This window comes from Rhea pennata, chromosome 2 (assembly GCF_028389875.1).
Source record: "Rhea pennata isolate bPtePen1 chromosome 2, bPtePen1.pri, whole genome shotgun sequence".
NCBI lineage: Eukaryota > Metazoa > Chordata > Aves > Rheiformes > Rheidae > Rhea > Rhea pennata.
Window position 1 is genome coordinate 12,199,076 of NC_084664.1, and position 25,795 is coordinate 12,224,870.

General features: G+C 40.1%; 1 protein-coding gene across 1 annotated transcript in view; it reads right to left on the reverse strand.

Moving 5' to 3' along the window:
• LARP4B (La ribonucleoprotein 4B) overlaps nucleotides 1–18,786 on the reverse strand; it is a 56,752-nt gene extending 37,966 nt beyond the window's left edge. The window contains exons 1-2 of the mRNA XM_062568865.1: nucleotides 18,688–18,786; nucleotides 52–186 (exon numbers count right to left, since the gene is read on the reverse strand). Coding sequence (XP_062424849.1) covers nucleotides 52–132 — 81 coding nt within the window. The 5' untranslated portion in view covers nucleotides 133–186; nucleotides 18,688–18,786. The remainder of the gene's footprint in view (nucleotides 1–51; nucleotides 187–18,687) is intronic.
• Nucleotides 18,787–25,795: the final 7,009 nt, after the last annotated feature.

Sequence of the window (25,795 nt, forward strand, 5' to 3'; positions counted from 1 at the left end):
GTTTCATATAGCACACATATTAGGGGGATATGTAATTATGATAATACTTACTAGATGAGAACCGTCTTTAACTTCTTGTACTTGCTGCACCTGAGGTTCAGCCACAACTTTAGTGTCCTGATCAGAAGTCATGAGCTGTCTGCTTTTTGGCTGCTCAGAGAGAACTTTTCTGGTCACCTTTGTAAGCTGCAGAAATATGAAGACAAAAGACTCCATAAGCAGTTATTTAAATTTCACAGAATACATGGTTATTCAAAAAGTGCCATGCTGATTCAGATCAAAGGTGCAATAAACTTACATCCAACACTGTTTAGGAAAAATATTATGGTATAGGCAAGGATAAAGTGATCCTGTACATGCATTCTGCTTCCAGTAGTTGCTCGCCCAGAGACTGCAGATGAACAGTAAACAGGGAAAACCTGCACTAGGCAAGGAAACTCCACTGGGAAAGTTTCATTTGATTCCTACCTTAATTATTCAGATTGCTTTTCAAACCATGCTTCCTTTATATCACTTGGTAGACAGTTTTCTTCATTTAAGACGTATTCCTAGTCACAGACTTCTGTCTTTTACAACTACTCTGACAGTCATTTAATCTTAGAAAATTAAAAAGCATGTTACAACAGTTATAGTATATTAGTAATGCTCAACAAGTTGTTCTGCTCCATCTTTCCAGAATGTTATTTTATTTGATTAGACAGGAAGAAAACTGAGTAGCTTGAATATCTGACAGCAACTTAGCTTTGAAATTTGAGAATTATTATTCAATATTGTTATTTTAAAAGACACCTGGTCTTGAAAAAAAAAGGGAAGGCTCATTTCTGAGACTTCAAAGTAAATAGTGGGATATAACGATCAGGGTAGGGTTCGCCCCTCCTTTTCTTTAAGAGGACTACAAGTGAATTGTAATATCCTTCCCAATCAATTTCCCCAGAAATTCCAGTGCTGCATCTATAATATCGCCATGCGAGAAACTTACTTTCTTCAAGTTGGTAACATTCAGCTTTAGGGTGATATTCTCTACTATCTGCTCAGTAAAAATTTGCAGCACATGGAAGATGAGTAGTATAGTTCCAGTCCTTAGCAGCCTAAGCTCCTTTTAAGGTATTCTGTACTATTCTAAAAGATTGGGGTTAAAAGTATTTCTTTACTCTATGGCATTATGGCCTTCTGCTGCCATCTTCTCCACATTAAATTCTGAAATGAACAAAAGCAGGAGTCTTCCACACAAGTTATTTGATACATTCCAAAATCTTCAAATAAAACCCTCATCAGCGTGACTCCATAACACAGACATTCAGATTGGTTTGTAATTCATAAGATAAGCTATTTCACCAATATTGTTGAAGAAACAAACATACTGACAGCCCAGACAAAACTACATATTCATCTTAGATGAACAGCTGGTTATCACTGCACGATACCTGTGCAAGAGTTTGCATGAAAAACGCATTCTTCAGAACATATGCTATTCCCAGTTTTTCACAAGTAACACACTGCCACTCATCTTGGAATGGAAGCTATTTACAGGAGAAATGAATTAGATAATAAAAATGGGAAGTTATACTGACTCCATGCGGAGAGCATTACGCATACAGTCCAAGGAGCAGAAACCCTGGAAATCATTTGGGATGTTTTATTTCAAATGAAAAGTAAACAAAGAAACATCCTCAGCACAAGTAAACACAAATAGTTACACTTTTGTCCCACACATGGGAAGTTATATACACATTAACAAAGCAGAAGATGTCTAAGTTCCTTGAGGAATGCTTCTGTTGAATATTCTTTATAGCAATTGCTCTCAGTCTTTTAGAATTTTGGATTAGTATTTTTCTAAGAAGAGTGTAAGACCTCTTACACATTTCATGTTCACTATATAGTCTACTTTGCTCTTCATAGTAACCTTGTGCAGGAACCTTAGCCCAAATTCACAAACTAAACTCTACTTTACAGATACACAAACATGTTTTAGTCAATAATGATACCTACTTTGCAATTTGGTCCCCAAATCAGTGCCGAGGTGCTTCTTTCCATCTCTGTATGTTGCCTGCTTATCTCATCCATTCCCATTCCCTTCTAGGCTCACCACGTCCCCTTGGAATAAGTCTCTCCCATCCTCTGAACTATGCAGAGTTAGCACCAGTACTTTGTAAACCCATGGATTACGGAAGGAAAACAGCTAGGATCATGTGATTCTAACAAACAAGAGTAAAGTTCCACTACACACATGCCCTTTAAAGCGTTTGCTGACTGGCCATCAAGAATATTTGGCTAAATCATTAATTTAGGTTGAGGGTAGACAAGACATTAGCCAACTTGATAGATAACACATGATTGCAACGTGCACATTACTGGTGGCTAGTCAAAGAAAATTAAAGTTACAATAAGAACAACACATCCTTCTCCTGCTTTTCAGAAATCCTTGAGATGAGATTACAGGAGGCTCTTAAGACTAAATCTAGATGGAAACTCAAGGTGGCTTTGTTGGGATTACTCAGACTAATAATCATATTCTTATTAGTCACACTGCTTTGTCATGATATACACCACACCTAAATCCACTCGCAATATGAACAAGTTATTGTTATTTTAACAACAACGAGGCCAAATCCATATATTTACGTTGCATTTCTATCACTCAGAATCAAAATGGCTCTCAAAACAGATGAGATACCATTACAATCTCTTTAAAGAGGATATTCAACCTACCTAAGAGCTGTGCTTTCAACAATGATCAATTATTGCTATTCTGAAAACAAGTAAGCCACAGTGGAAGATGCCAAATGCAAAAGAGGTTTCCTTTGTAATCTTTTTCACTTAGTATGTCAGGCTGTTACAAGTCCCCAGGATGTCAGGTGCTCTGCTGCAAAGGCCCAAACATTGGGATGTAATTCAGCACTATGCACGTGCTGAACCATTCTGCTAGGTAGTTACAGAAACCTTGCCACCACAAACTTGCCACTTGCTAGTACCCTAAATCATAAGATCCGTATGACAGCAGGCTTTTGTGACTACCACGTCAGAAAATAAAGTACATGTGTAACAAACAGTGTTAATCACAAATTATTAAAGGTTCTGTTCACAGGATGTTCTTTAGTATGTTTTTCATTATAATAATGTTACTATAACTACCTTCATACCGAAGTTCATCTATAGGGATAAGCATCAGTATCCGGTAGTACTAGCAACTACAGATCAGGACTGATAGTTTGGAAGACAGTTCATCCTTTTTTGATGCTAGTTTAATAGTCAAAATAGCAAACTGGTAACCATATCTCTGCGAAAGTACATACTGCTGCAATAAGCAGGAGACATTTAAGAGAAAATGCAGGACCCCTTTGGGATACAGACACCAAAACTTGCAGCAAACACACATTTAAAGTATTGAATTTTTAAAATAAGCTTTTAAAGATCCTAGTCTACAACAAGCACATTCATAAAGAAAATGCATGCCTCCCACAAATTACATTCTACGCAAAGCCCCACATTTATGAATTGATTATGAAGTATGCAGCTATTGTGTAATATTATATATCATTTTAATTCTGTAAATACATACGCTAACCTTAATTTTGCTTCTGGGTTGTCAGGTGGTCATCACCTACAATAATTAATCAAGTTCAACAATTTCAGATACATTATGTGAAGATTGAAGTTATTCTGAGACACGAAAATAGTTATTTCCAGAACAGCCTAATGCAAGAACAATTAAATGGATTTTGTTCAAGCTTATCAAAACAATTTGACCTTGGATTGTACGGAGGCAAAACACTTAAGCACAAAAAATATATATATATATATATATAGGTGGAAACACATTTCTTTAAAAAATTGACATTCAACTGTGAAATCCTTATTACTCCCCAAACTCTAAAATACTGCTCAGCCTGCTAAATTAATAATTACAGTAGGAAGGGGAAGAGTGCATAAATATAGCTGTTTTCTCATTAGAATGAAGGCATAACTCTTCCACAGGACCTGCAGAGGATCTCCATGGGCACCTGGTCAGCAGTGGTATCTGAGGAATCACAAGAACCTTCTGAGTGAAGAATGAGCCCCGCTGGCAGCGTGACACAAGACACACGCATTTCAGCCTCCATTGAACCAATTTCTTCTGAAACAGCTACAGTCATCTTCAAACATACAAAACTTTTCTTTAGAAAAACTGATACCATGATTCTTTACAGATAGACATTTTAAAGTATGTCTTGTTAAAGGAATTCCATGATTTTAGACGATACTGTATGCAAATACAGATGTGTGTCATGGGATGCACACAACCACTTGATCGTTCTAGTTCATATGTCAAACCACCAGATAGGACCTGCTCTCAACCAAAAGCCACATATATGTAATTATAGTGCCAACATCAGATTAACCTTTGCAGTACGTATCAGTTCAGATTTAGGTATCTTAAAATACTGGCAGATTACATGTTCAACTGTCCACAGATATTTATATAAACACTGTATTCACATATACCACCAATCTTGCAACTTCTGGGAAGATACAACTACTTGACTGTTACACTAACCAACAAAACATTAATTTCAGACTGGAAGCCACCTGGAATGACTATTTAATTCAGGTCCAAGAAAACAAAACCAAAGAAAACTTGGTCCCGTGCATGCCCCTAACTCTCCACTTCTGCTTTTATTAGTAGTCCCTAATTTTTAAAATTCATATTCTAAGTCTGCTTTTATGTGGTCTGTTTTGCTATTTAGAGTTGCAAGAGTAGGAGTAGCAGCATACATCCTCTCAATCAAACCAGCCAGATAGATCTGTTATTTAAAAACACGCAAACCCCAAAACAATGCTCTGGGGCTGAAATCTTGCCTGCCAACTTTCAGCCCAGAGTAATAAGCCCTTAAAAAGAGATTTATAAATGCAAGTGCTGACAACTAACTTTAACACTGCAAACAGCAACACCATAAAACAAAAAGCTCACTAGAATAAAAGATCTTTTCACTGGTCTTCCAGCATGCACAAACAAAAACAGATTTGAGTTTGGCTTTGTGCAGAACTCTTCCTCACAAACATTTCAGAAACTTTAAACATAAATTGAGATAAACTCTTCACAAGGCTAACAGTAGTATACTTTCAGTAACATGAGAAAGCCTTAAATGTTTGCAAAACAGAGGTGCACTTGTTAACTTAAGCCTCATAACAAACTTCCAGCTAGCCTAGAAGTAGGCCAGAAGCCCTCTTTCTACTGGCAGAGATAACATACTTTCTCACCATCTTTTACATTCCCATGTATCTGTAAGGAACTATGACACCACAGCAGAAGCGATCAGAATTACCCAACTTCATCTTCAACACAAGTTCCAGCAGCTGGAGAAGACAGCACATGGCTGGTTTAATCTCAGCTGCACTTTCCTGATCTACCGTGAACTAATGTCTTAATGCTCCTATGAACTAGGAGGGTCTGAAACAGCATTTAGTTTAGAAAATTACTTAAGATCTAATGTTATAGTTGATACAAGAAATAAGATACTTCTTCCAAAAATATTAGTTTCACAAAAACTCTGCTAAACATGAGTTAATGCTTTTAAAAAATTGTTTCCACAAGTGTTTTGAATACCCAAGGCCTATGTAAAGTATCAAGAGTTAATCATGTTCAATCCAGGTAAAGCTTCTAACACAGGTGCAGGACAGAACTTAAGCTCATTGAACATCAGTGATGAGAGCAAAAAAAAAAATCATTACATCCTCACCCTTAAGGGTTGCAGGTTTTTTCTCCACCTTAATGTTCCAAGAAGGGATACAAATTGGAGTTTATCATTTCAATCCCATGGCTGTTTTAGAAGAGTTTCAAATAAAAAAATTCAGCTGCTAATATGGGAGTTGCACCTATATCCCACTGCATACAACAAGCGTTACCATTTTATACAGGAAGGAAGAAAAACACCTTAAAGCTTAATAATTTTGATGGTCCTCAGAGGAAGCCTGCAATAGAGCTGTAAGTGGATCATGGATTCCATCTTTCCTTTCAAAACTGGAAATCAGTCTTTAAGAGCAGCAGATGCAACAAGCAATGTATCAAAGGGTGGTATTATTTAAAATGAAATATAACGTTAAGTGGTTAGATTATCATAGTGGACAAAGTATCTGTGAAAGAAAAAAAAAATCTAACTGCCCAGAAAAGCACATTTGTCAGCGATGACTTCCACAATCCTCATTCTTTTGTCTACAGAAGTTAACCTCTATATTATGTAACAGCACTTAAAAAGTTGACATGACAAATGTTTAGTCACAACATGTTTCTACAGAAGTTAGATACACTACTATTTTAAAAATCAGCACAGAGTTCAATTTGTTTAACTTAATTATCTGAACAGCAAGGGGAAAGTTGAAAATTTCATCCCCAAAGCTTAGTTTGACCACATGCCCAGACACTATCAAAGTCTGCCAGATGAATGCTTCTGAAAGTACATACATTCAGTGTAAACACCAGTATGACGACTGCAGTTAGGTCTCCCAAAACACAAGGAAAGTGCAGTCTGATTTGCTTCAATTTTCTTTCCTGCAAAGACGACTGCTTTTGCCCGAGGATCCCCAGCAGCACCCCCAAACAAAGCCGCGTCACTCCTGAAGAGTGGCGGCCGTGAAAGCACGTTGCTGAGCGCTCCAACTGGATATCTGGCAGACTTAAGGCATTTTAAAACTACCTGGCAACCAGGTCTCTGCAAGAAACACAACGCACCTAAAAATCACCTAAATTCTTATGTTGTACATTTTTAACATTCAGTAGAAAAAAACACTGGCTCTGAGAGTTTAAAGCTGCTGCTGTGTTTCTACTTAACAGGTTTATGGAAAAAAAAAAGTTTTATATGCTTAATAGCTTCCAAAACTGATTTCTGTAATTCTGTTAATCATCTCTTCAAACTTAGTAATTTTTACTCTAAGAATGGTTGAAATTTCAAGAGAACTAGTGAACTTTCCTATTTAAAGAGAAAGGTGAATTTCCCTTTTTAAAGGTCTACCAAATACTTCTGTATCAGACTTCAGAAGTGATTTGTCATTTTATCATTTCATAAGCTTTCTGATTCTAATTCACAAATACATACAATGGTACTGCAGACTAGAACTGATTACTAGTCCAGAAATTCAGATTGTTACAATAGTAAGTTGTCTAAGAGATATCAAGCAGTAAGTTACTAAACAAATGTGATAATACACCAAAGAAACCTGGTAGTGGTAAATCATAAGTACTCAATACAGAAGTATATGAAAGTCTTTCAATCAAAAGCAAGAGAAATTTGGGGGGGTGGGGAGGCATAAAGTTAGATTCATTCAGTCAGGTAATCTCAAACATTAAGAAGAAAAATCTCAATAGAATACACAAAATGAGGGGATGACTAACCCATAAACAACCCTGTTTATGTCTGATCATTTTTAAGTCTGATCTTCTATGTACTGTATTTTTAAAAGGAAATACAGTGTCTATATTTAGTTTTAAAAGGCCTTGCCTAAATTTTTTGTGGTTGTCTTGCACACCAAGAAGATAATTTCTACATACAGGAACTATCAGACACATGCTCAAACGTCGCTCAAAAATACACAAATCAGCCTGTGCAACACACCCTCATCAGTAATGCAATGCATTAGATGTTTTAGAGTATATAACCTAGGAAATCTTGCCATTTAAGAATGCTAAGAGTGCCCATCGAAGAGGGAGTAACTGACAGGGAGGGCATTTTTGTTCTAGATACAAGTATCATGTGCCTTGAAGACAAATGTAATTGTCATGAGTTCTCAGTTTGTTTACAACCTTCCAAACCTGAAGCAGCACTTTCCTGACCGAAGACTGATGCACCTAACATTAAAAAGAACACCTTATTAATTAAGTGGGGTTGCTGTATGCAGCACATCCATCACAAAGCCACAAACTTGTTTTTCCTCACCTTACGTGGACTAAGAGCACACACTCTGCAGGTCACACAGACGAGGATTTTATTTCTATGATAGTACCCACATGTTGTATCAGACATCCTTTTGCCAGATGGAGATTTCAAAAAATACTAAACTGTTAATTAAAATAAACCCTTTACTCTCCTTTTTGTCTCCTATTATCACAGCAACCCTACCAACAGCAGAGCTAAAGTTGTTAGTAGCTTAGCCAAACCATGACCCTTCTGAAATGACAGGTGAAACGCCACCTTAATAGAAAGCAAAGATCATTATTCTCCACATCATTTGCATAACCCCATCCTCTCTTGAAAAGCTGGTATTTTTGTCCCTGCTGAATGCTTTCAACTAGAGGATCACAAATTCTACATTAATTACCATGGCCTACCAAATTTAAAAGCATACACAAGGAAACAGATCTTCTTTCATGAAAGAGAGATTGGGAATTTGTCACTTGAGCAAATCAGGGAAGTACCTCAAAGTACGATGAGTCTCTATTAAAATACTCCACTGCTCTCCTTCAATTAGATTCATGAGCTTTTTATCACCTCCCCATCCCCAGCCCTGGTCTCTTTTTTTATTGTTCCTGGACAGAGAACATCACTTGCAAGCGCAGAATTAAAATAAATTTCAACGATCCCTCTTTCTACAAACGGCCAAACAGAACTGCACAGGCGTGGTTTGCATACACACTTCCATCTCCGAGATCACCAGCAGGAGAGAAGAAAGAAGCAAGCTGAAAAACTGTGCCATGAATATTCCTTCCTGTTCTCTAGGAAACACCTTCGACAGCAGCAGTGTTGCAAACAGCTCTGCTGCTCCGAGCAAAACAATTGCTCAAGTCCCCCTCACTGCGGCCGCTCTTACTCTCCTCTTGCAAAGCATCGCAGGCAGTTCCTGCTGGGGGGTGGGGGGAGGAGGTAACACAGCTACAGGACTTTCAGAGGAGGAGTCCCAGCTGTACTGAAGCAAAGAGCAAAAGATCAGGCGGATGAGAACCACTGCTCTTTTGCATTGAAAAACAGAAAACCAATGAAGCCTGAATAAAGGGCGACCAGACTTAGAAGTACCTGCAGCAGGACAGAAGTGAAGCACCAAACTCCAGTCTCTACACAGCATTTCACACCTGCCTCCATTTCCAAGCTGTTCAACAGAGACCACGTACATTAAATGAGCTTAGTATGAGAAGAAGATTGGCTTTTTGTGTAATACTCTAAAAACAGTTAGACTAAATAATGGCTAAGCCTAAAGATAATCAAGTTTATGCTTAACATTGGTTAACAGAAACTTTGGAATGAGATTTAAATTAATGCATATGGACACAAAACCAGAAGCCCACCCACAGAAGTTTTAATCCAAAGAGGCACTGACTTACCACTAAAATTAATTTTATGTAATGTACCCATCTACATGCACTTACCTGTTACTCTAAACTATGCTATGAGGCAACAGTCTGTATTCGCAGTGTCCAGTGCAATGGGATTCTGATCAACGGAAGTCAAAGCAGAGGTAATGCACATAAGCAACTTCTAGCAATTAAAATTAATTAAAAACAGTTTTATCTACTGCACAGGTATTAGCTGCAGATGCTTCAGTGTGAATCTTGATGGGCTAATTTCGCTTTTCTCTGGAAGTCAAAGCTTCTTTACAACTTCAGGTATCTTTACACCTACAAATTAGCTGTGAGACTATTACAGACTTTTAATGCAAGACATTACTGTTTACTGATATAGAATTAGAATTTTCGCTTAATGGAAGTTTAAGGAAAGCACCACAAAATACTGTTTCTAAAGGTTAGTACCATGGAATGCAACACTCATCTAATTCATCATCAACTGTGTTGCTTGTGTGCACTGAGGTCACATGAATTAACAGTTGCACAACACCTCTGCACACACACAGAGCAGACGACCAAGACGCAACTGACTGACTGGAAGTTGTAAATTGCGTCAGAAAGAAAATTAAAGCTTGCCCTGGAGCAGATAGGACAGGAGTGGACATCTATTAGTACTAGCAACTATGAGGATCTCATAATAAAATATTTTTGCTATTTTCATTTCTGTGCTATTTTTAAATAGACAATTTCAGAATGCCAGATGGTAACTTCAACTCTTAAACATTGATTTACTTAGAATAGGGGAAACTTTACAAGAAAATCCACATATCTGCAAGCCCATGTTGCTGCTTCTCTAAGCCAGCAGGACACCAGGTGATGAGATTAATGTGACTATCAAAAAAGCCACATGAAAATTTTCAAATATTTTTCCTATAATCTAGAGAGCTTCATTTTCACACACACCCAATTATCGCAGGTGAGTGCACTATGGGCACTAAGTCTGTCTCTTTTGACTGTATCTTCGATCAGCTCATGTACATTTGAAGAATCGTTATGCAAGCACTTCATCTTCTTTGCTCCTCTCCCCACGTAACAAACTTGATCTCATTTAAGCAAGTCTTTTTTTTTTTTTTTTAAAAAAAAAAGTGTATGGTGAAGGGAAGTGTGAGAGATTAATCCTCCAGTTTCCACTGCTGAAGGAAGCAGCAACTCACCATGTTAAGAGCTCATACATAGCTGAACAGATAACAGAAACTGTTGCACTTCCATAATGAGAGGCAGTTTTCATTCTAATACTGAAACTGATCCTGACCTGGAATAGAAAATTCTGAGTAACTTATCAGAAACCTGAAAAAATAATGAACTTCCCAGCATCACAGATTATGCTTATTTCTCAGAACAACTGGAAGTTCTAAAATAGTTTTTTAAAAATTGAAACAGATAGTAAACTAAGATGCAGCAATTGATGTGCTATTTGACCTCTTAATTCTTCCATGAAATTGAGTCTTCCAAACATATGATGCATTAAAAAGTAGCAACAGTTTTAGCACTTGCCTACAGGGAAGAAGCTAAATGGCTTTGCAATGCTGAGAGCAACGAACTTCCTTGTTTTAACCACTAGATGCTCCTCCTTCTGATTTACCAATATGATCTGTTAAGCTTTCACAGAATCAGTATGGTTGGAAGGGACCTCTGGAGATCATCTAGTCCAACTCCCCTGCTCGAGCAGGGTCACCTAGAGCATGTTAGACAGGGTTGCATCCAGGTGGGCCTTGAAGATCTCCAGAGAAGGAGACTCCACAACCTCTCTGGGCAACCTGTTCCAGTGCTAGGGAAGTTTTCCCTCACACTTTACTACACTGCAAACCAGAAAACAGGTGATGTCCTGCTTAGAGTCACTAACAATTTTTAGCATTATGACAGGGTAGTTCAAGGAAATTACTATTCTTTACAAAACTGCTATGTAGATTTTTATGGACAGCACCATCCTCTGACAATCCAGAAACTGGCAGAAGAGAATGCAGCATTTTGTGATAAAAGATAAGTCTAAAAACACCACTTGAAACTATAAGGTCAATATTTATAGCACTCCTCACATGAGGTTAGAAATCTGACATTCTTCAACTAGTCTGAATAAATCTATCTTCTTAGAATAATCATACTGCTATTTGGATTTCATGTCTCAAACCTACAATTAGTGCTTTGCTTAAGCAAGCTGAGGTCAAATACCACATTAAGGACTTCTGGGATACTAAGTATTTTTGGTGCTTTGAATTGTTCTCAAGACATATGGACAGCTTCAAAGCCGATTTGTAAGTTCTTTATTATCAGTTAAAACACAATAAATGCTTAATTCAGAGAAATGGGAATCTTAAAGAGGACCTCAAATTTAAAAGCAAGTAAAACTAAGTCAGCTATACTTACTAGGATTCTGAAAAGATTTGATGCATACAGATGGGGCAGCTGTCATAGCGCTGGTATAACCTAACTTCAATTAAAAAAGGTCCGGGAAAAATGACAGAGAGAAAAGGGTCCCAGGTGGGAGGCAAATACATCATTAACAGTGACAGCAATGAAAGAAAAAGATGTAATAATTACTTTCAATAAAAGTGTATAAAACAATCCTTTGGCATGCATTATTTATATATACTTTGGCAAGTATTATTTTAACAGACAATATTGTTCTGCAAACTGTACAAACCAGGACTTTCCTCAGTCTGTTTTCATTGTTGTTGTGTTTGTTTTTAAGATGGCTTGAAAGATATTCACTTGTTTGAAAACTTAAACTGTAATCGTTCAAGTATGTTCAGGACCAAATCAGAAGTGAAATTTAATTTAAATTGCTTACAGAAGAAACATCATTTAACTTTAAGAATCTGTAGTAAAAAGGGAAGATAAAGTTATTGCCAATGATTATTTCATTAACCTCTTTGCCAAAAATAGAATTTAACCCAAATAATCCAGTCATTTTAGTATTACTTCCTCTTTTGATAAAAGCCCTCATCCTCCATTACAAGCTTCACTGAAATCAGAAACATCTTTTACTTATTTTTAAAGCACTATATGAAGCACTATCATCTGCTGGATTTTGTTCGTAGTTAGAACGCTCACCTTTTTAAAGCATCACTATAATCAGAACTACTGGTAATTCAGGTTTTGACTTGCTGTTAAAGGATAGAGCGTTACAGTATTTGAGCTTGAATTTAAGCAAGATAATTTTTCCTTGCAAGTCAAAATAAGTGGATATAGATTGTCCTAAAACACTCCACCGGTATGTTGAATTCAGTCAATTTAAACACAGACAGACTAACACAAAATTGAAAATTACAATATGTAGCAAAATAAAGTAACCTACAAGAGGTTCATAAAAAAAAAAAGTTATGATCCCCTCTAAGTCTTTCAGACATCTGTTATAAGGACTTGGACAACAAGTTTTAACAGGAATACAGACCTAAGATCTTGGAGACATTCCAATGTAGGCAACGATATTTTGCCCAAATTGTTTGCCTTGTTGCTTTAAACAGCAACATGTTGATCATTTTCTGTCCTTATCAACTGGGCAGCAACAACATCGAATGGGAATGAAACTCTGAGATAAGATAGCTACCTATATGCGCAGAATTTGCAATTTCTTAAACTTTAGGCCTCAGGGCCTAAAGTAACTACATCCTGACTTATTCTACAGTTTTGCTCTATTCTTCTAATTCCTAGAATAAGAACCTGGAAGCAGTATGATGCATCAAAACATTTAAGCATAGATCTCCAGCATCAGGGTATGAAAGAGCAAACTACTTTGGACATTGGTCTGTTGATTCGTCAGTTCCTTGTCTGAACAACAGTCACCAGAGTAAGACTCTGCTGTAGTGCAACCAGTGGCAGTATCACAACCTATAAAAATATGCTTAAGAATACCAGCACTGAGGGGGAACAAACCCAAAAAGCTACCAACAGACTTCACTGCAAGGCTTCCAAGTATTTTATTAAGTTTTTGACATGAGAGTTTTATCAAATGGTTAAGTATTTTTTCCTCAACACGAATTACTATTTAGCTAATATTTTGTTTCTCAAGACTCCCTGTCAGACCACTGACATCCTATGATTACAAAATACTTGAAAATAGCTTGCAGAATATTAGGTCTGTAGAGACACTTGGGAACAACGACAACAAAAAAGTACAGTTTTTATGAAGCAAATTCATAACTGGCATCAGCAGGCCAGACTGAAGTCTGCCTGATGAATACTGTCAGTAAAGTATTAACGCTTCTTTACTGTTGCCTGTTCTCAGAAGCTAGCAGAGACAAACCAGCATGAGGTTGGGGGACAATTATCATAAGCAAAATACCTCTGATATTCATGCAAAAAGAAAATGTAGGCAGTCTATAAGCAAAATTAAGTGACACTGTATTAAACAGATCTATGAAAAACCCAGCACAGTTTTAAAAGAAAGCTCTAGAGAAGAAAACTTAACTATACAGTCTACAACTACTCTCAAAATACAGTATGTTCCTAAACAAGTTTCAAGTGAGCTAGTGATAGCATCTGAAGGCATGATTTCCAAAGTTTTCATATTGCTAGTGGTTCATATGGACTATTTTCAATAGAAAAACAGTGATATAGGCATTTCAGGAAGAAGTCCCTAACAAACCAAACAATTCTAATTCACCATTTGCTACCATACCAGAGAGGAGGTGTGTTTGCTGTGCCTGTGTACACACACACACACACACTTCAGATACTCATGAACTCTTACATGGCTGTAAAGGCAATCTAGTACAAACCTTTATTGCAGGATTTAATCTCAGGGACACCAGCTCCTTACATGCCAACAGCCTTATGCGAATAACAACAGGGCTGCTGGAAGCGCAGAGGCGGCAGGCAATCCATTCAGCTTATGAACGAATGATTCCTTTTGTATTACATCATTCAACTACCCATTAAGGAGCTGGACCGACAGGATTCAGAGTATGCGTAGCCCAGCCCTCCACAGTGAATGAATGTTAGAAAAGATTAAAGCTCAAAGAAATTGGTGATTCATCAGGGCGTCAAAACAGCTTTTCCCCAATTCACTGTGATGTGTAGGCCAAGTAGCTAGCCACATATTAGTGACCCTGTCAGACTTCCGATTTTGGAGTTCCTGAAACACACAGACACAGAATACCTGTAGCGGCATACATCACAAAACAAACAACTTTAAGGCTCTCCTTACTGAAGAATTAAGCTGTGTTAGAGCTGCACCTAATTTAAGTAATCCCAAGTACCTCTGTTGTCCACAGCTATTACTCTGTACCACTTGCTTCTTAATGGAACGGAAGACCTCTCCTTTTAAAAATACAACATATAACGCTGCACACACACAGAGAACACACAAATGCAAAAGACCAATGGAAAAAAAATATATTACTGGAGCAAAAAAAAAAAAAAAAAAAAGGAAGAAAAAAAGAAAAGAAAAAAAGGATGCAATACTATGAAACAGCAAAATGGCAGTCTTGGCTCCGTGATATCGCCAAAATTTAAGATAGATCAACTATGAACCAATTAATAGAATCTGTTGCTTTTGTACATTAAATGGTCAAACTTGTGGCAGAATAGTTTAAATGAACGGGCAGTACAGAAATCATCTAGTCTCCTACACCTAACAAGATCCTCAAACTTAGAGGTTTTAGACAAACTTTTATAACAAACTGCTCAAACAAGACCGGTGAATCTGTTTTTCAACGGACTGTTGAATACCAAGGGGTCTCCTTCAGTTACTCAGTATCTACAGCATCAAACAAGATTTTTGTTAACTAGTTGAAATATCATGCTCAGAGAAAGTGATTCAACATAATTCTATTTTCATGTTTGACTGCTGACATACTAACTTGCCTTGAATCTAGCAGAGAGGAGTGATACATACGAAATGATAATACATGTGAAAACAGAACTTTTTCCCTACATAACTAATGCTTTGTAACAATCATATTTATAACCTTTTCAGCTGCTATTTTTGACCAAATAAAATATATAAACAGTTCTGGGTTTTGTGTGTGATTTTATTAAGGTATCATATAAATAATCTGTATTATTTCAAAGTTCAGATTTTATATTAATTTCCCCTCCCCACTTTTGATGACTGAGCTTAGCTTGTGAAATTGTCTAGTTGTCTAGTTCCTGTTTTATATGGACTAAAACGATAATACTAAATTCAGCATACATATGCCTTGCTTCAGAATTGTCATTGCTCAAGTAGCTTCCCTAGGCCTTTACTTCAGGAGTATAATAGCTTACTGATCTTCTAGGTAGTTCTCTACACCAGCCCATTCTATTGCTTCTTACAAAACTGCAGGGGGGAAGAGTAAGTTTTCTCCTTTACAACTTCCTATTTTGTAACATCCTTCCTTTCCCACTTGTACCTGTACCAATTCTGCATGCAAACTATAAGAGACTTGCAAGATTTGTATTAGTTTAATACCACTAACTACACGTAGGAATACAACCACAGACTTATTTCCTACAGTATTTTCCTAAGAGTTGCACAAAAGTTTGTTGTTTAAAAACATCATTTTACCAAGAATGCTTATTAAAACAGCATGCTACGTAAACCACATTTTGACAATGTCTTCATCACATAACAGTTCACCTCACACACACACAAAAAATCACTTTCCAAAGCTTGATATTTCCCAAACTTGAAATCGTGTTTCTCTGCTTACTTCATCTGTCTCTTTTGCCATTTTCCCTACACCAGAGACAGCCTTCTTGACACTGCATTTGTTAGCTTCCTCTACAACCACCTTCACATTTTCTTTCGTAGAGCATCTCCAAGACAAGAAAATATTCAATCTTCAAGAAAATAATAAGGCCACTGCCCTTGCTGAAACCTACTTTTTCCAGCACAGAATCCACAAAAAACTGTAAATCAAGTGCTTAATATGCTTTTTGAGTGTTTTACCTGTTAATTTACAAGAATGTGAAAGTCTGAGGAACACGTACAAGAATCCTGAAGTTAAACAGAAGTACTTTTCTGGATCACCAGAAAGTCACTTAGTTTAAAAAAATTGAGACACACACACACTTAAGAACTTCGTTCTTTGTAACTCCTTTCTTGCTGCCTTTCAGATGTCACTTCGTATTTGTCAGACCCCATGGCTAGAAACATGATTTTTCTGCAGCTAGTGTGTATATTTTTGGAGGTAATGTAATAATATTTAACAAAGAGTTTATATTACTATGCCAATTAAGCTCACAACTGATCCCATTGCCAGATATGAGATATAATATGAAATGCAGCAGATCTCCACAGAACACCTAGATTAGACAAAGCTTGTTCTGTATTTATATAAAATAAATGTTCACTGTAATCAAACATCACATCTGAAAGTTAATTATGATTACTGCCTCAAAAAACTTATTAAAAAACCATACAACAAAACCCCTCCTCAATATCTGCCTCCAGTTACAGCTCCTCCATCTTGCTCTCTACTGACCCTGAAATAAGATACCTATCTAAATTGTGTGTGTGTGTGTGTATATATACATACACACACATACAAACACACATCTATCTATACACACACACACATCCCTCATCCATATCTCCATGTATTTACTTATACTGGAGCAAGGCATAAAAAAGCAACAAGGTACATGCTTGCGCTGACCCCTTTATTCCTTTTAAGATGCATGCATGCAAGCACTCAACAAGTATTACAATGGAAAAAATTCATCTCACATTCTAACATCTAAAATATTAAGTGCTCTTAAGCACCTAATTATATACTGTAAAAATATACAATAACTTGTTTAGGAACATCCAAAAGGTCAAATGTTTGCTATTAATTTGTGTAAGCCTACCTTTTTATTTACGTTTCAAGTAAGGAACAATACTTTTTTGCAAATACAAGACCAATTAAGTACAAAATTAATTTTGGCCTTTTATTTAAATGGTATATCATACAAACGGCAATTCACCTAGAATCACAACACCTACTATAGACATTATATATCAAATATGCACTATTCTCCATACATACTTTGAGAAACAAACCTAGTTTTCTTTGCACCCTTCCTCCCTCTCCCTCAAAATCATTTTAGAAAACATCAGTGTTATTCTAACAGTCAGAGTGAACAAGCTGATTAGCTTCATATCTCAAGAATTAACCTGAAGAAATGCTTACAAGTCAACAGGAAATAAGTGAAAGTTCAACTGATAAAGTTACCTGGTCAGAACTAAAACCCTAGAGTTATGAAATCCCAGTAAGTTTTAAGAAAGAACAAAGCATTCTTTGACCTTTTAAAATTTATCAATCCATAAAAATAAGTTTCATGTAAAAGTTAAACCACACGAAAGGTTAAAGCCTTTCAGTAGTCACCCTGAGGTGCTGCATAAGGAAGACTCCTAGTATGATTTTATTAAGGATTCATATGGAAGCCAACAAAACTAGGCCAGAGACAAGACGCAGGATTAGAAGCCAGAACTGCCATGGTTTCACCCAAGTGTGACTCAATTTAAAGAGTGGTTTTGAAACCAATTCTCTCTCCATGGCCACAGGCAAGCCCTAACCACTTTGTCTCAATTCCCATACCTGCAGAATAAAAATAAACATATTTATCTGCCACAGAGAAATTTTGTACATTGTTTTGTAAGTGAACATGTGTCTAAACTGCTGGGCAAAGCTACATAGTAATTTAGAGCATCTGGGGAAACTGAAACCGAGAGTGAAAAAACTTAGCTGAAGCAGTTAGCAAAGGCCCAGCAGCAACAACAAAAAAGAACAACTAGGGTAAAACAACATTTGCATGCCAACTAGCTTTTGCAGGTATTGCCTTGTAGCCTGCTAGCACAGCTGGCCTGCTGCCTCCCGCACAGATCAATACACCTATTCAGGAAACAGCTCTCAGGCGAAGCCTGTGCTGCCCTGCATCTGCCCAGAGCCACCAGAGAGGGGCTGACACTGCCCGTGCCTGCCGCTTGCTCCAGGCAAACTCTCCAGGAAAGGGTCACAGCTCCCTCTCTGCAAAGGGCACAGCCAGCAGGCAGGCCGGACCCGGGGCTTCAGCGACGCCTGCACGCGACTCGCCCCTTCCTCGCAGCCTCCAAAGCCCATGGATATCTCGGGTGACGCCAGCCCGCCGCGCCGGGGGAAAGCCCAACGGGCCGCGGCCCGGCCCGGCCTGGGTAGAGGGGCGGCCGCCCGGCGAGGCCGCAGCGCAGGAGCGGCCCAGCCCGGCAACTCGCCCTGCCCCCGCCAGCACGGACGCCCCGAGCCGGGATCCCTCCTCCTCCTCCTCCTCCCTCTCCCCTGGGAGCCGCCTCGGGTGGGAAGATGGCGGCGCCGGCCGCCTCCCCGGTGCGGCGGGGGCCGGCACGGCGCGGGCCTCCCCCGCTCCGCCACCCGCCGGCAGGCGCCGCGCGGCCTCGCCGACGGCAGGCGCGGGCCTGGGCGGCCCCTCGCACTCACCTGTCACCAACAGCCGCCGCCCTCGGGCCGGGCCTCGGCGGGGGGAGGCGGGCGGGCGCTGGGGGGCTCCGCGGGCGCCGCGGCCTCTCGCTGCTGCCGGGCTCTGCGCCGCGCCGGGGCCTCTCGCTCCGCCGCCGCCGCCGCCGGGGCCTGGCCGCCGCCGGATGCCAGGAGCAGGAGAGCGCGAGCGGGGGCGGGAGGAGGCGCAGGCTGCGGCAGCAGCGGCGGGGGGAGGGGGGCGCGGAGGAGGAGAAGGCGGCGGCGGCGGCTCCGGGCCCGAAACGTCTCCGAGCCGAGAGACTCAACCACCCGCTCGCATGAGAGACCCGCTTCCGGCTCCCGGCGGAAGTCCCTCCTCCGCCGGCGGAAGGGATTGGCCGGCGGCGCCGCGCGGAGCGGCGCGTTCGAGCGGCACCAACGCCCCCCGATTGGCAGAGGGGGCCCCGCGCGCGGCGTGACGCGCGGCGGCACGTGACGCGCCTGACGTCACCCGCTCTGAATGAGCGCGCGGAGGCGGGCGGGCACCTCCCGCTGCGCGGCGGCGCACGCCCGCCGGAGGAATTTTATCTCTTCTCACTTGCCGTAGCGGCGGGTGGGAGCCGCGGGGTCCACAGGGAGGAGCGGGCGCCACCGCCGCGCCCTCACGAGGCCGCCGCCGCCCCTGCCCCTGCCCGCGGCGGCCTCCCCGCGGCGGCGCCGGCCTCGAGGGCACGCGGCGCCTCGCGGCAGGTCCGCTCGGCCGGGCGGCGCCGCGCGGCCTCCCGCGTGAGCCCCGGGACGGCCCGCGGGCAGCCGTGCCCCTTCGGAGAGCGGCGGAGCCGGTCTCGGCTTCTCCTTCGACGCTGAGCGCCTGACATGGCGGAAGCTGCGGGCTCAGGCCGAGCAGCGCTGACTTAAAAAGGAAGTGATACATGTAAATGGAAAGATTTTAGGAACGTTACAAGAAGAGTTGTTTCGTAAATCGTAAATGATCCTTGTGTTTCATGCTGGTTATAAGAAACAGGAGACTGCTCTCTCAGTAGAGCGCTCTTTTTTTTTTTTTTTTTTTTTTTTGGACTTCAGTTTACTGCATAGATGAACAGAATAGGCATTGAGTTATGTAAAACTGAGGTGAATTCCATGAAATTCAAAGGTGCCTTTGTTTGACCAAAGAACAAGCAAGTCTTTTCAAACAGTGATAGTTATTTAGTACAAATTATAATTTGCTTTTAACTACGGTTTATTGGGTAAAGGAAAACATAGTTTCTTTCTCAGGACTTCAAAATTTGTAAGAAAGAATTATCTTCCACAAGTGCTCCCAGTCCTCAGCTTGCAGCTCAATTTCGGCTTTGCCTCACATGTGGCAAAATGACACCACCTTGCAATCAGCTGGTAATAACTATGTATGCCATATGTTGCTGACTATTTCTTTTTTAATCTCATGGCCATATCTGGATAGGCCCTCCAGATCCTCTTTTTATTCCTGCCTTCAGGGTGTCTGATTCCCATAGAGACGATAACTTACTGACTTAGAACACCTATTCTGATGACGTACAAGTACCCTTTGGAACTGTTTTCAGAATTGCTGTATTGTTCCAAATCCCTAGCTAAAAGAGGCAACAAAGCATATCATGGTGTCTGAAATGGGGTCAGGTCTTATCAGACAGGAGGCTTTACTGTTCATCTGAGGGAAGCGTGCCTCAGCATTCGTTCTTGGGCAAACAGGTATTTCTGCTAGCATAGATGTTGTTTTTCTTAGTGGGTTACTTGACTTTTACAGAATTATAAGAAAAGAAAAAACCCTAACCAAAGGAAGATGGTTAGGACAAGGGAATAAGGAAGACAGATGAAGTTTAGTTTTGAATATAAGCAGATACAGGAAGTATAAATGATGTAATAGGTAGTCATCATGCAGCTACTATATAAAGAATTAATTACCTAGAAGTCTAAAATAGTGAAACAATGGCCATTCCTAGTACTTCTTTATTTTATAAAAGAGCTTGTCTCACTCTTTAATGTTGGATATGTATCAACAGTCTTCTGTTCTTGTCATGAACAGCAAAAGAAAAAAGGCTTTAATTTTAAGCTCTCAAACATAATGAAATCCATTATATATTTATTGTAGAAGAGCCTTAAAATTCATGGTACTTACCTTTTTAGACCTAGTATTCGTGTCTTCCTCAAGCCTTACTCTAATGCAATATTTGTGTAACCCCCCCTCCAAATATATCTGACTAATAAGAAAGACTGCACTACATCATTCCTTCTACTAGCTCAAGTTTTACAATACAGAGTTCATCTCTCTGTAACTGAAGCAACGGCTGATGGGAGAGGGTGAGCAATTGATTGACTGCTATAGAAGACCAATACATAAGAGGCAGCTTCATTGTAAGTAGGAGTTTTTCTGAATGAACAGAATTTATTCTGTTCATGTGGATTTTTTTTTCCCTCATTGTACCTTAATTGTGTTGTTAAAGGGAAAGAAGAAGACGAAGTTTTTTAAAAGTTCAGTGTTATTAAGTGTTATCTATTGTTAGACATACTAATATATGCTTTAGGTTTATGATTTTTATTTCCTTCTTGTTAAGTTCTATTATGATTGAGTAACAGTCAAACTAATGTACTTTCATCCCTAAAGTAATAAGAATTTTTTGTTTGCTTGGGTCACTTCTAATTCTCTTCTCAGTGTGGGGGATGTAGAACTTAATGATTGAATGCCTCCATTTTTTAATAGCGTACTGCTGAGATCAAAGAGATTTGACCTGTTTCTTTAGTGTGCTGGTAGCTGAGGAATGTGGGCACAGGTATGAGTAAAATATTACAAATCAGTGATGGATGATGTGTGGTAACAGCAACTACTCCTGTTTCCTCCACAGCTCAAGTGCTAGGCAGTCTGGAGAAAGAATCCATCTCCGAAGGTACAGTATGTGCAAACAGTAGCATTATTAGTCGACAAAAATAAAGCAGGGTTAGACTAGCTAGTTGTTTTTTTATTGATCTGCGGTTGAACAGATCCCAAAGGGACTATGTGAATTATTCATCAATATATTAGTGATGTATCATTAAAATAATATTTTTAAAGGCTTTTAAATTTTATTTTATATTTACTAAGGTTTGTGAAGCACTCAGATGACAAAGTAAAAACTTCTACTGAGGCAGGATGACTTCGCTATGTAAGAAAGCTCCTGTCTTAGTCTCCTTTCTTCTTTTTTTTTAACACCTTTCAACCACTGTTTAATAGTTGTGTTCTCAAGATGTTTTATACTGCAGATCAATGGGACAAGGCTCTGTGATTCATCAATATTTAAGAGTTACTGTCCTGGAACACATGCTAAAGCCCACAAACCACTCAGTACTTTGCAGTTTGTTAGATCTTATGAGCCAAGTAATACTTTATAGTTCCTGATGCTGTTACCCAGCTTTGCAAGAAGAGAGAGACCTTTTCAAACAGAAGATACTAAATGATTGCTTGCAATGGGCTATTGCTGTCATAAAATTGCATCTTGAATAGAATCCATAAACCATTCTGTATTGTACTAATTTGATGAGCAATATTTTAAATATATCTATATTTGTACTTTTGTATTTTTTGTAGGTCACAGCTGAATAGTCAAGCATCTGTGTAAGGGGCAGTCCTTATTCCAGGTATACTACCATCTAAGCAGTCAAAGCAGACAAAGATCAGGAAAACTTAAATATTGCTTCCAAAGAGAGGAGGAAGTAAGGTAGAGACATTAAGTGACCTGCCCAACATTATACAGAATATCTATATTTGAGTTACACCTGTGTATTCCAACATACAGTTTTATGAAATGTTCATACTTCCTTTGTAGCCAAATGAACATTCATTATCAAGTAAACTGATAAAAGTCTGTTATTGTTCGCCTAGATCAAGAGCCTTATTACTCAGACATTTAGAATCATAGAATCATAGAATCAGTATGGTTGGAAGGGACCTCTGGAGATCATCTAGGCCAACTTCCCTGCTCAAGGAGGCTCACCTAGAGCATGTTAGACAGGGTTGCATCCAGGCGGGCCTTGAAGATCTCCAGAGAAGGAGACTGCACAACCTCTCTGGGCAACCTGCTCCACTGGTCCGTCGCTCTCCCAGGGAAGAAATTTCCCCTCACGGTCAGGTGGAACTTCCTGTGCTTCAATTTTTGCCCATTGCCTCTTGTCCTGTCACATGGGACAACTGAGAAGAGTTTGTCCCTGTCCCCTTGGCACCCTCCCTTCAGGTACTTGTGCACATTGATAAGATCCCTCCTCAGTCTTCTCTTCCCCAGGCTGAAGAGGGCCAGCTCTTGCAGCCGTTCCTCATAGGGCAGGTGCTCCAGCCCTCTGATCATCTTTGTAGCCCTACACTGGACTCTCTCCAGTAGCTCCATGATCCAGATTGAGATCGGATAGCCAGAGTTACATTCACAGAATCACAGAATAGTTAGAGTTGGACAGGACCTCTGGAGATCATCTAGTCCAACCCACTGCTCAAGCACAGTCACCTATAGCAGGTTGCTCATGGCAAGGATGCAGCTTGGAGGCTCTCCTCCAAGCCAAGGAGGCTCCACAACCTCTCTGGGCAACCTGTTTCAGTGTTCAACCATGCACAGTGAATAATTGTTTTCTTATGTTCAGACAGTTTCCTGAAGGCTAGACTTAACTGTACAAATTGAGCCTTCTCAGCCTTTTCTGTGTGCTTTGTCACTAGGGCCACTGCATCATTTAGCAGCAGGACCACATTTTCTCTAGCCTTCCTTCTGCTGCTTATGTATTTGTTGAAGCCTTTCTTGTTGCCCTTCACATCCCTCACCAGATTCAACTCCAGATGCACTTCAGCTCTCTTAATCCCATCTTTGCACACTCAGTGTCCCTATATTTCTCCTGGCTCACCTATCCCTACTTGCACCTCTTGCACACTTCCTTTTTGTGGCTGAGTTTAGTTAGGATCTCCTTGTTCATCCATGTAGGCCTCCGGACACCTTGCTAGATTTCCTGTGTGTTAGGACGGACCATTCTTTAGCTTGGAAGAGATGATCCTTGAAAATCAGACTCTTAGACACCTCTTCTTTCCAGGGCCAAATCCTATGGGATTCTTCCAAGCAGGTCCCGGAACAGGTAGAATTGTACTCTCCTGAAATTCAGAATTGTGATCCTGCTTTTTGCCCTGCTCCCTCCTCACAGGATCTTGAATTACACCATCTCATGGTTGCTGCAGGCAAGATTGCCCCTGACTTTTACATTTCCAACAAGTTCTTCTGTTTTTATAAATACAGTGTCCAGCAGAGAGCCTCTCCTTGTCAGTTTCTGAGTTAGGAGGTTGTCATCAATGCACTCCAGAAATCTCCTGAGCAGCTTGTGCTCTGCTGTGTTGCCCATCCAGCTGATATCAGGGTATTAGGTCCCCAGTGAGGACCAGGGCTTGCAAACATAAGGCTTTTTTCAATTGTCTGGAGAAGGCCTCATCTACTTCTTCCTGATCGAGCAACCTGTAGCAGATGCCCACTACAATGTCTCCCATGCTGGGCTGCCTACTAATCCTGACTCTAAGTTCTCAGCTGACTCTTCACCCATCCCCAGGCAGAATTCCATGTGTTGCTACTGATTTCTCCCATAAAGAGCAATTCCCTCTCCTTCCTTCCTAAAGACCCTCCATCACAGCCCTCCAGTTACATGAGCTATCTCACCATGTCTCCGGGATCCTAGTGAGACTGTAGCCTTATAACTTTATGTAGATCTGTTTGTTTCCTCCTTATTGATGGCCTATGCTGAGTGTGTTATTGTACAGGCACTTGAGAGAGGCACCCTGGCATGCTAACTTCTGAGAAAGGGCATGAGAGATTTCCCAATATTGTGGTCCCACTGGAACTTCCTTATTTTCATGCATGTACTTGGAATGATTCAACTCCAGCCATGTTTTGTTGATTAAGAGGTCCCTTCTGTTTACATCACTCCAGACCGTTTGGTTACCAATGCTGTCTACCACTTCCTTACTTGATTGTTGGCCATCCCTCTCCTGTCTTTCCTAGTTTAAAACCTGCCTTCCCTGGTTGGCCAGCCTATTGGCAAAAATACTTTTATTCCATTTGTCAGACGGATCCCATATCTACCAAGCTGTTGTTGGTCCTTGAAAAGGATCACATGGTCTTAGAAACTGAAATCCTGTTATCAGTTGCATACCAGATGCACAAGCAGTTGTTGACCTGTGGAGTCCATTCAGCCATGTAGTTACACTTGATACTTCCCTGTAGTATCATTGGTGCCATTGTGAAAGAGCAATAGGGGATAATAGTCCAAGGGCTGGACAAGCCTCAGCAGCCTCTCTGCAACATCACAAGTGCGAGCCCCCAGCAGGCAGCAAATCTCTGTAGACAGCAGGTCAAGTCTGCAGATGGAAGCTTCTGTCCCTGAAGCAGGGAGTGTCCCACTATCACTTGCTGCTTCCTCCTGATGCTTCTGTGTTGTTGAGGTTCAGCTACTGTATAAATTTCCAATATAAATTTTCATTTTGTTTGATTTTTAATGACGTATCTTTCATTTTCTGAATTAAGCACAGATGTGTAAATATGGAATACTAAATCCTGATAAGCGCACCTGTGAGAATTTGGATCTGTTTGTTTCCTGGTTGGAGAATAATCTATAGCAGAATGACTTGGATGTCATGAGACAATTTCTTCATGGAACCAAGTGCCAAAACTCAGTTTGACTGCAGTGTACAGATTCCAGTGTGCAGATAGCAGCTCTGGGCACCTACGTGTATGATGACAACATGTACGTGTGCACTTCCTGACTCTGGTGGGAGATCAGCTACTATGTTCAGTAACAAACCTTGTAAAGTGCTGCAATAGAACTAATTTAAACAAAACTGTACTTAAGAGATTTTTCCCTTTTGTCCCTTTGGCAGATTAGTGAAATTTCTTTACCCACAGAGGCAGCTTTAAAATAAAGTTATGATGTAGGTGCCAGCTGTTGTTAACCCTTGGTATGCATTAATGCGATATAAAAAGTCTAAGCCATACATGATACTGATAAAATACTAAAACCGTTGTTAACAGCAGCTAATTACAGCCCTTGAAGAGATGGTTTAACAGTAATTGTTAATTGTGCATAATCACAAGTCTGAAAATTACTA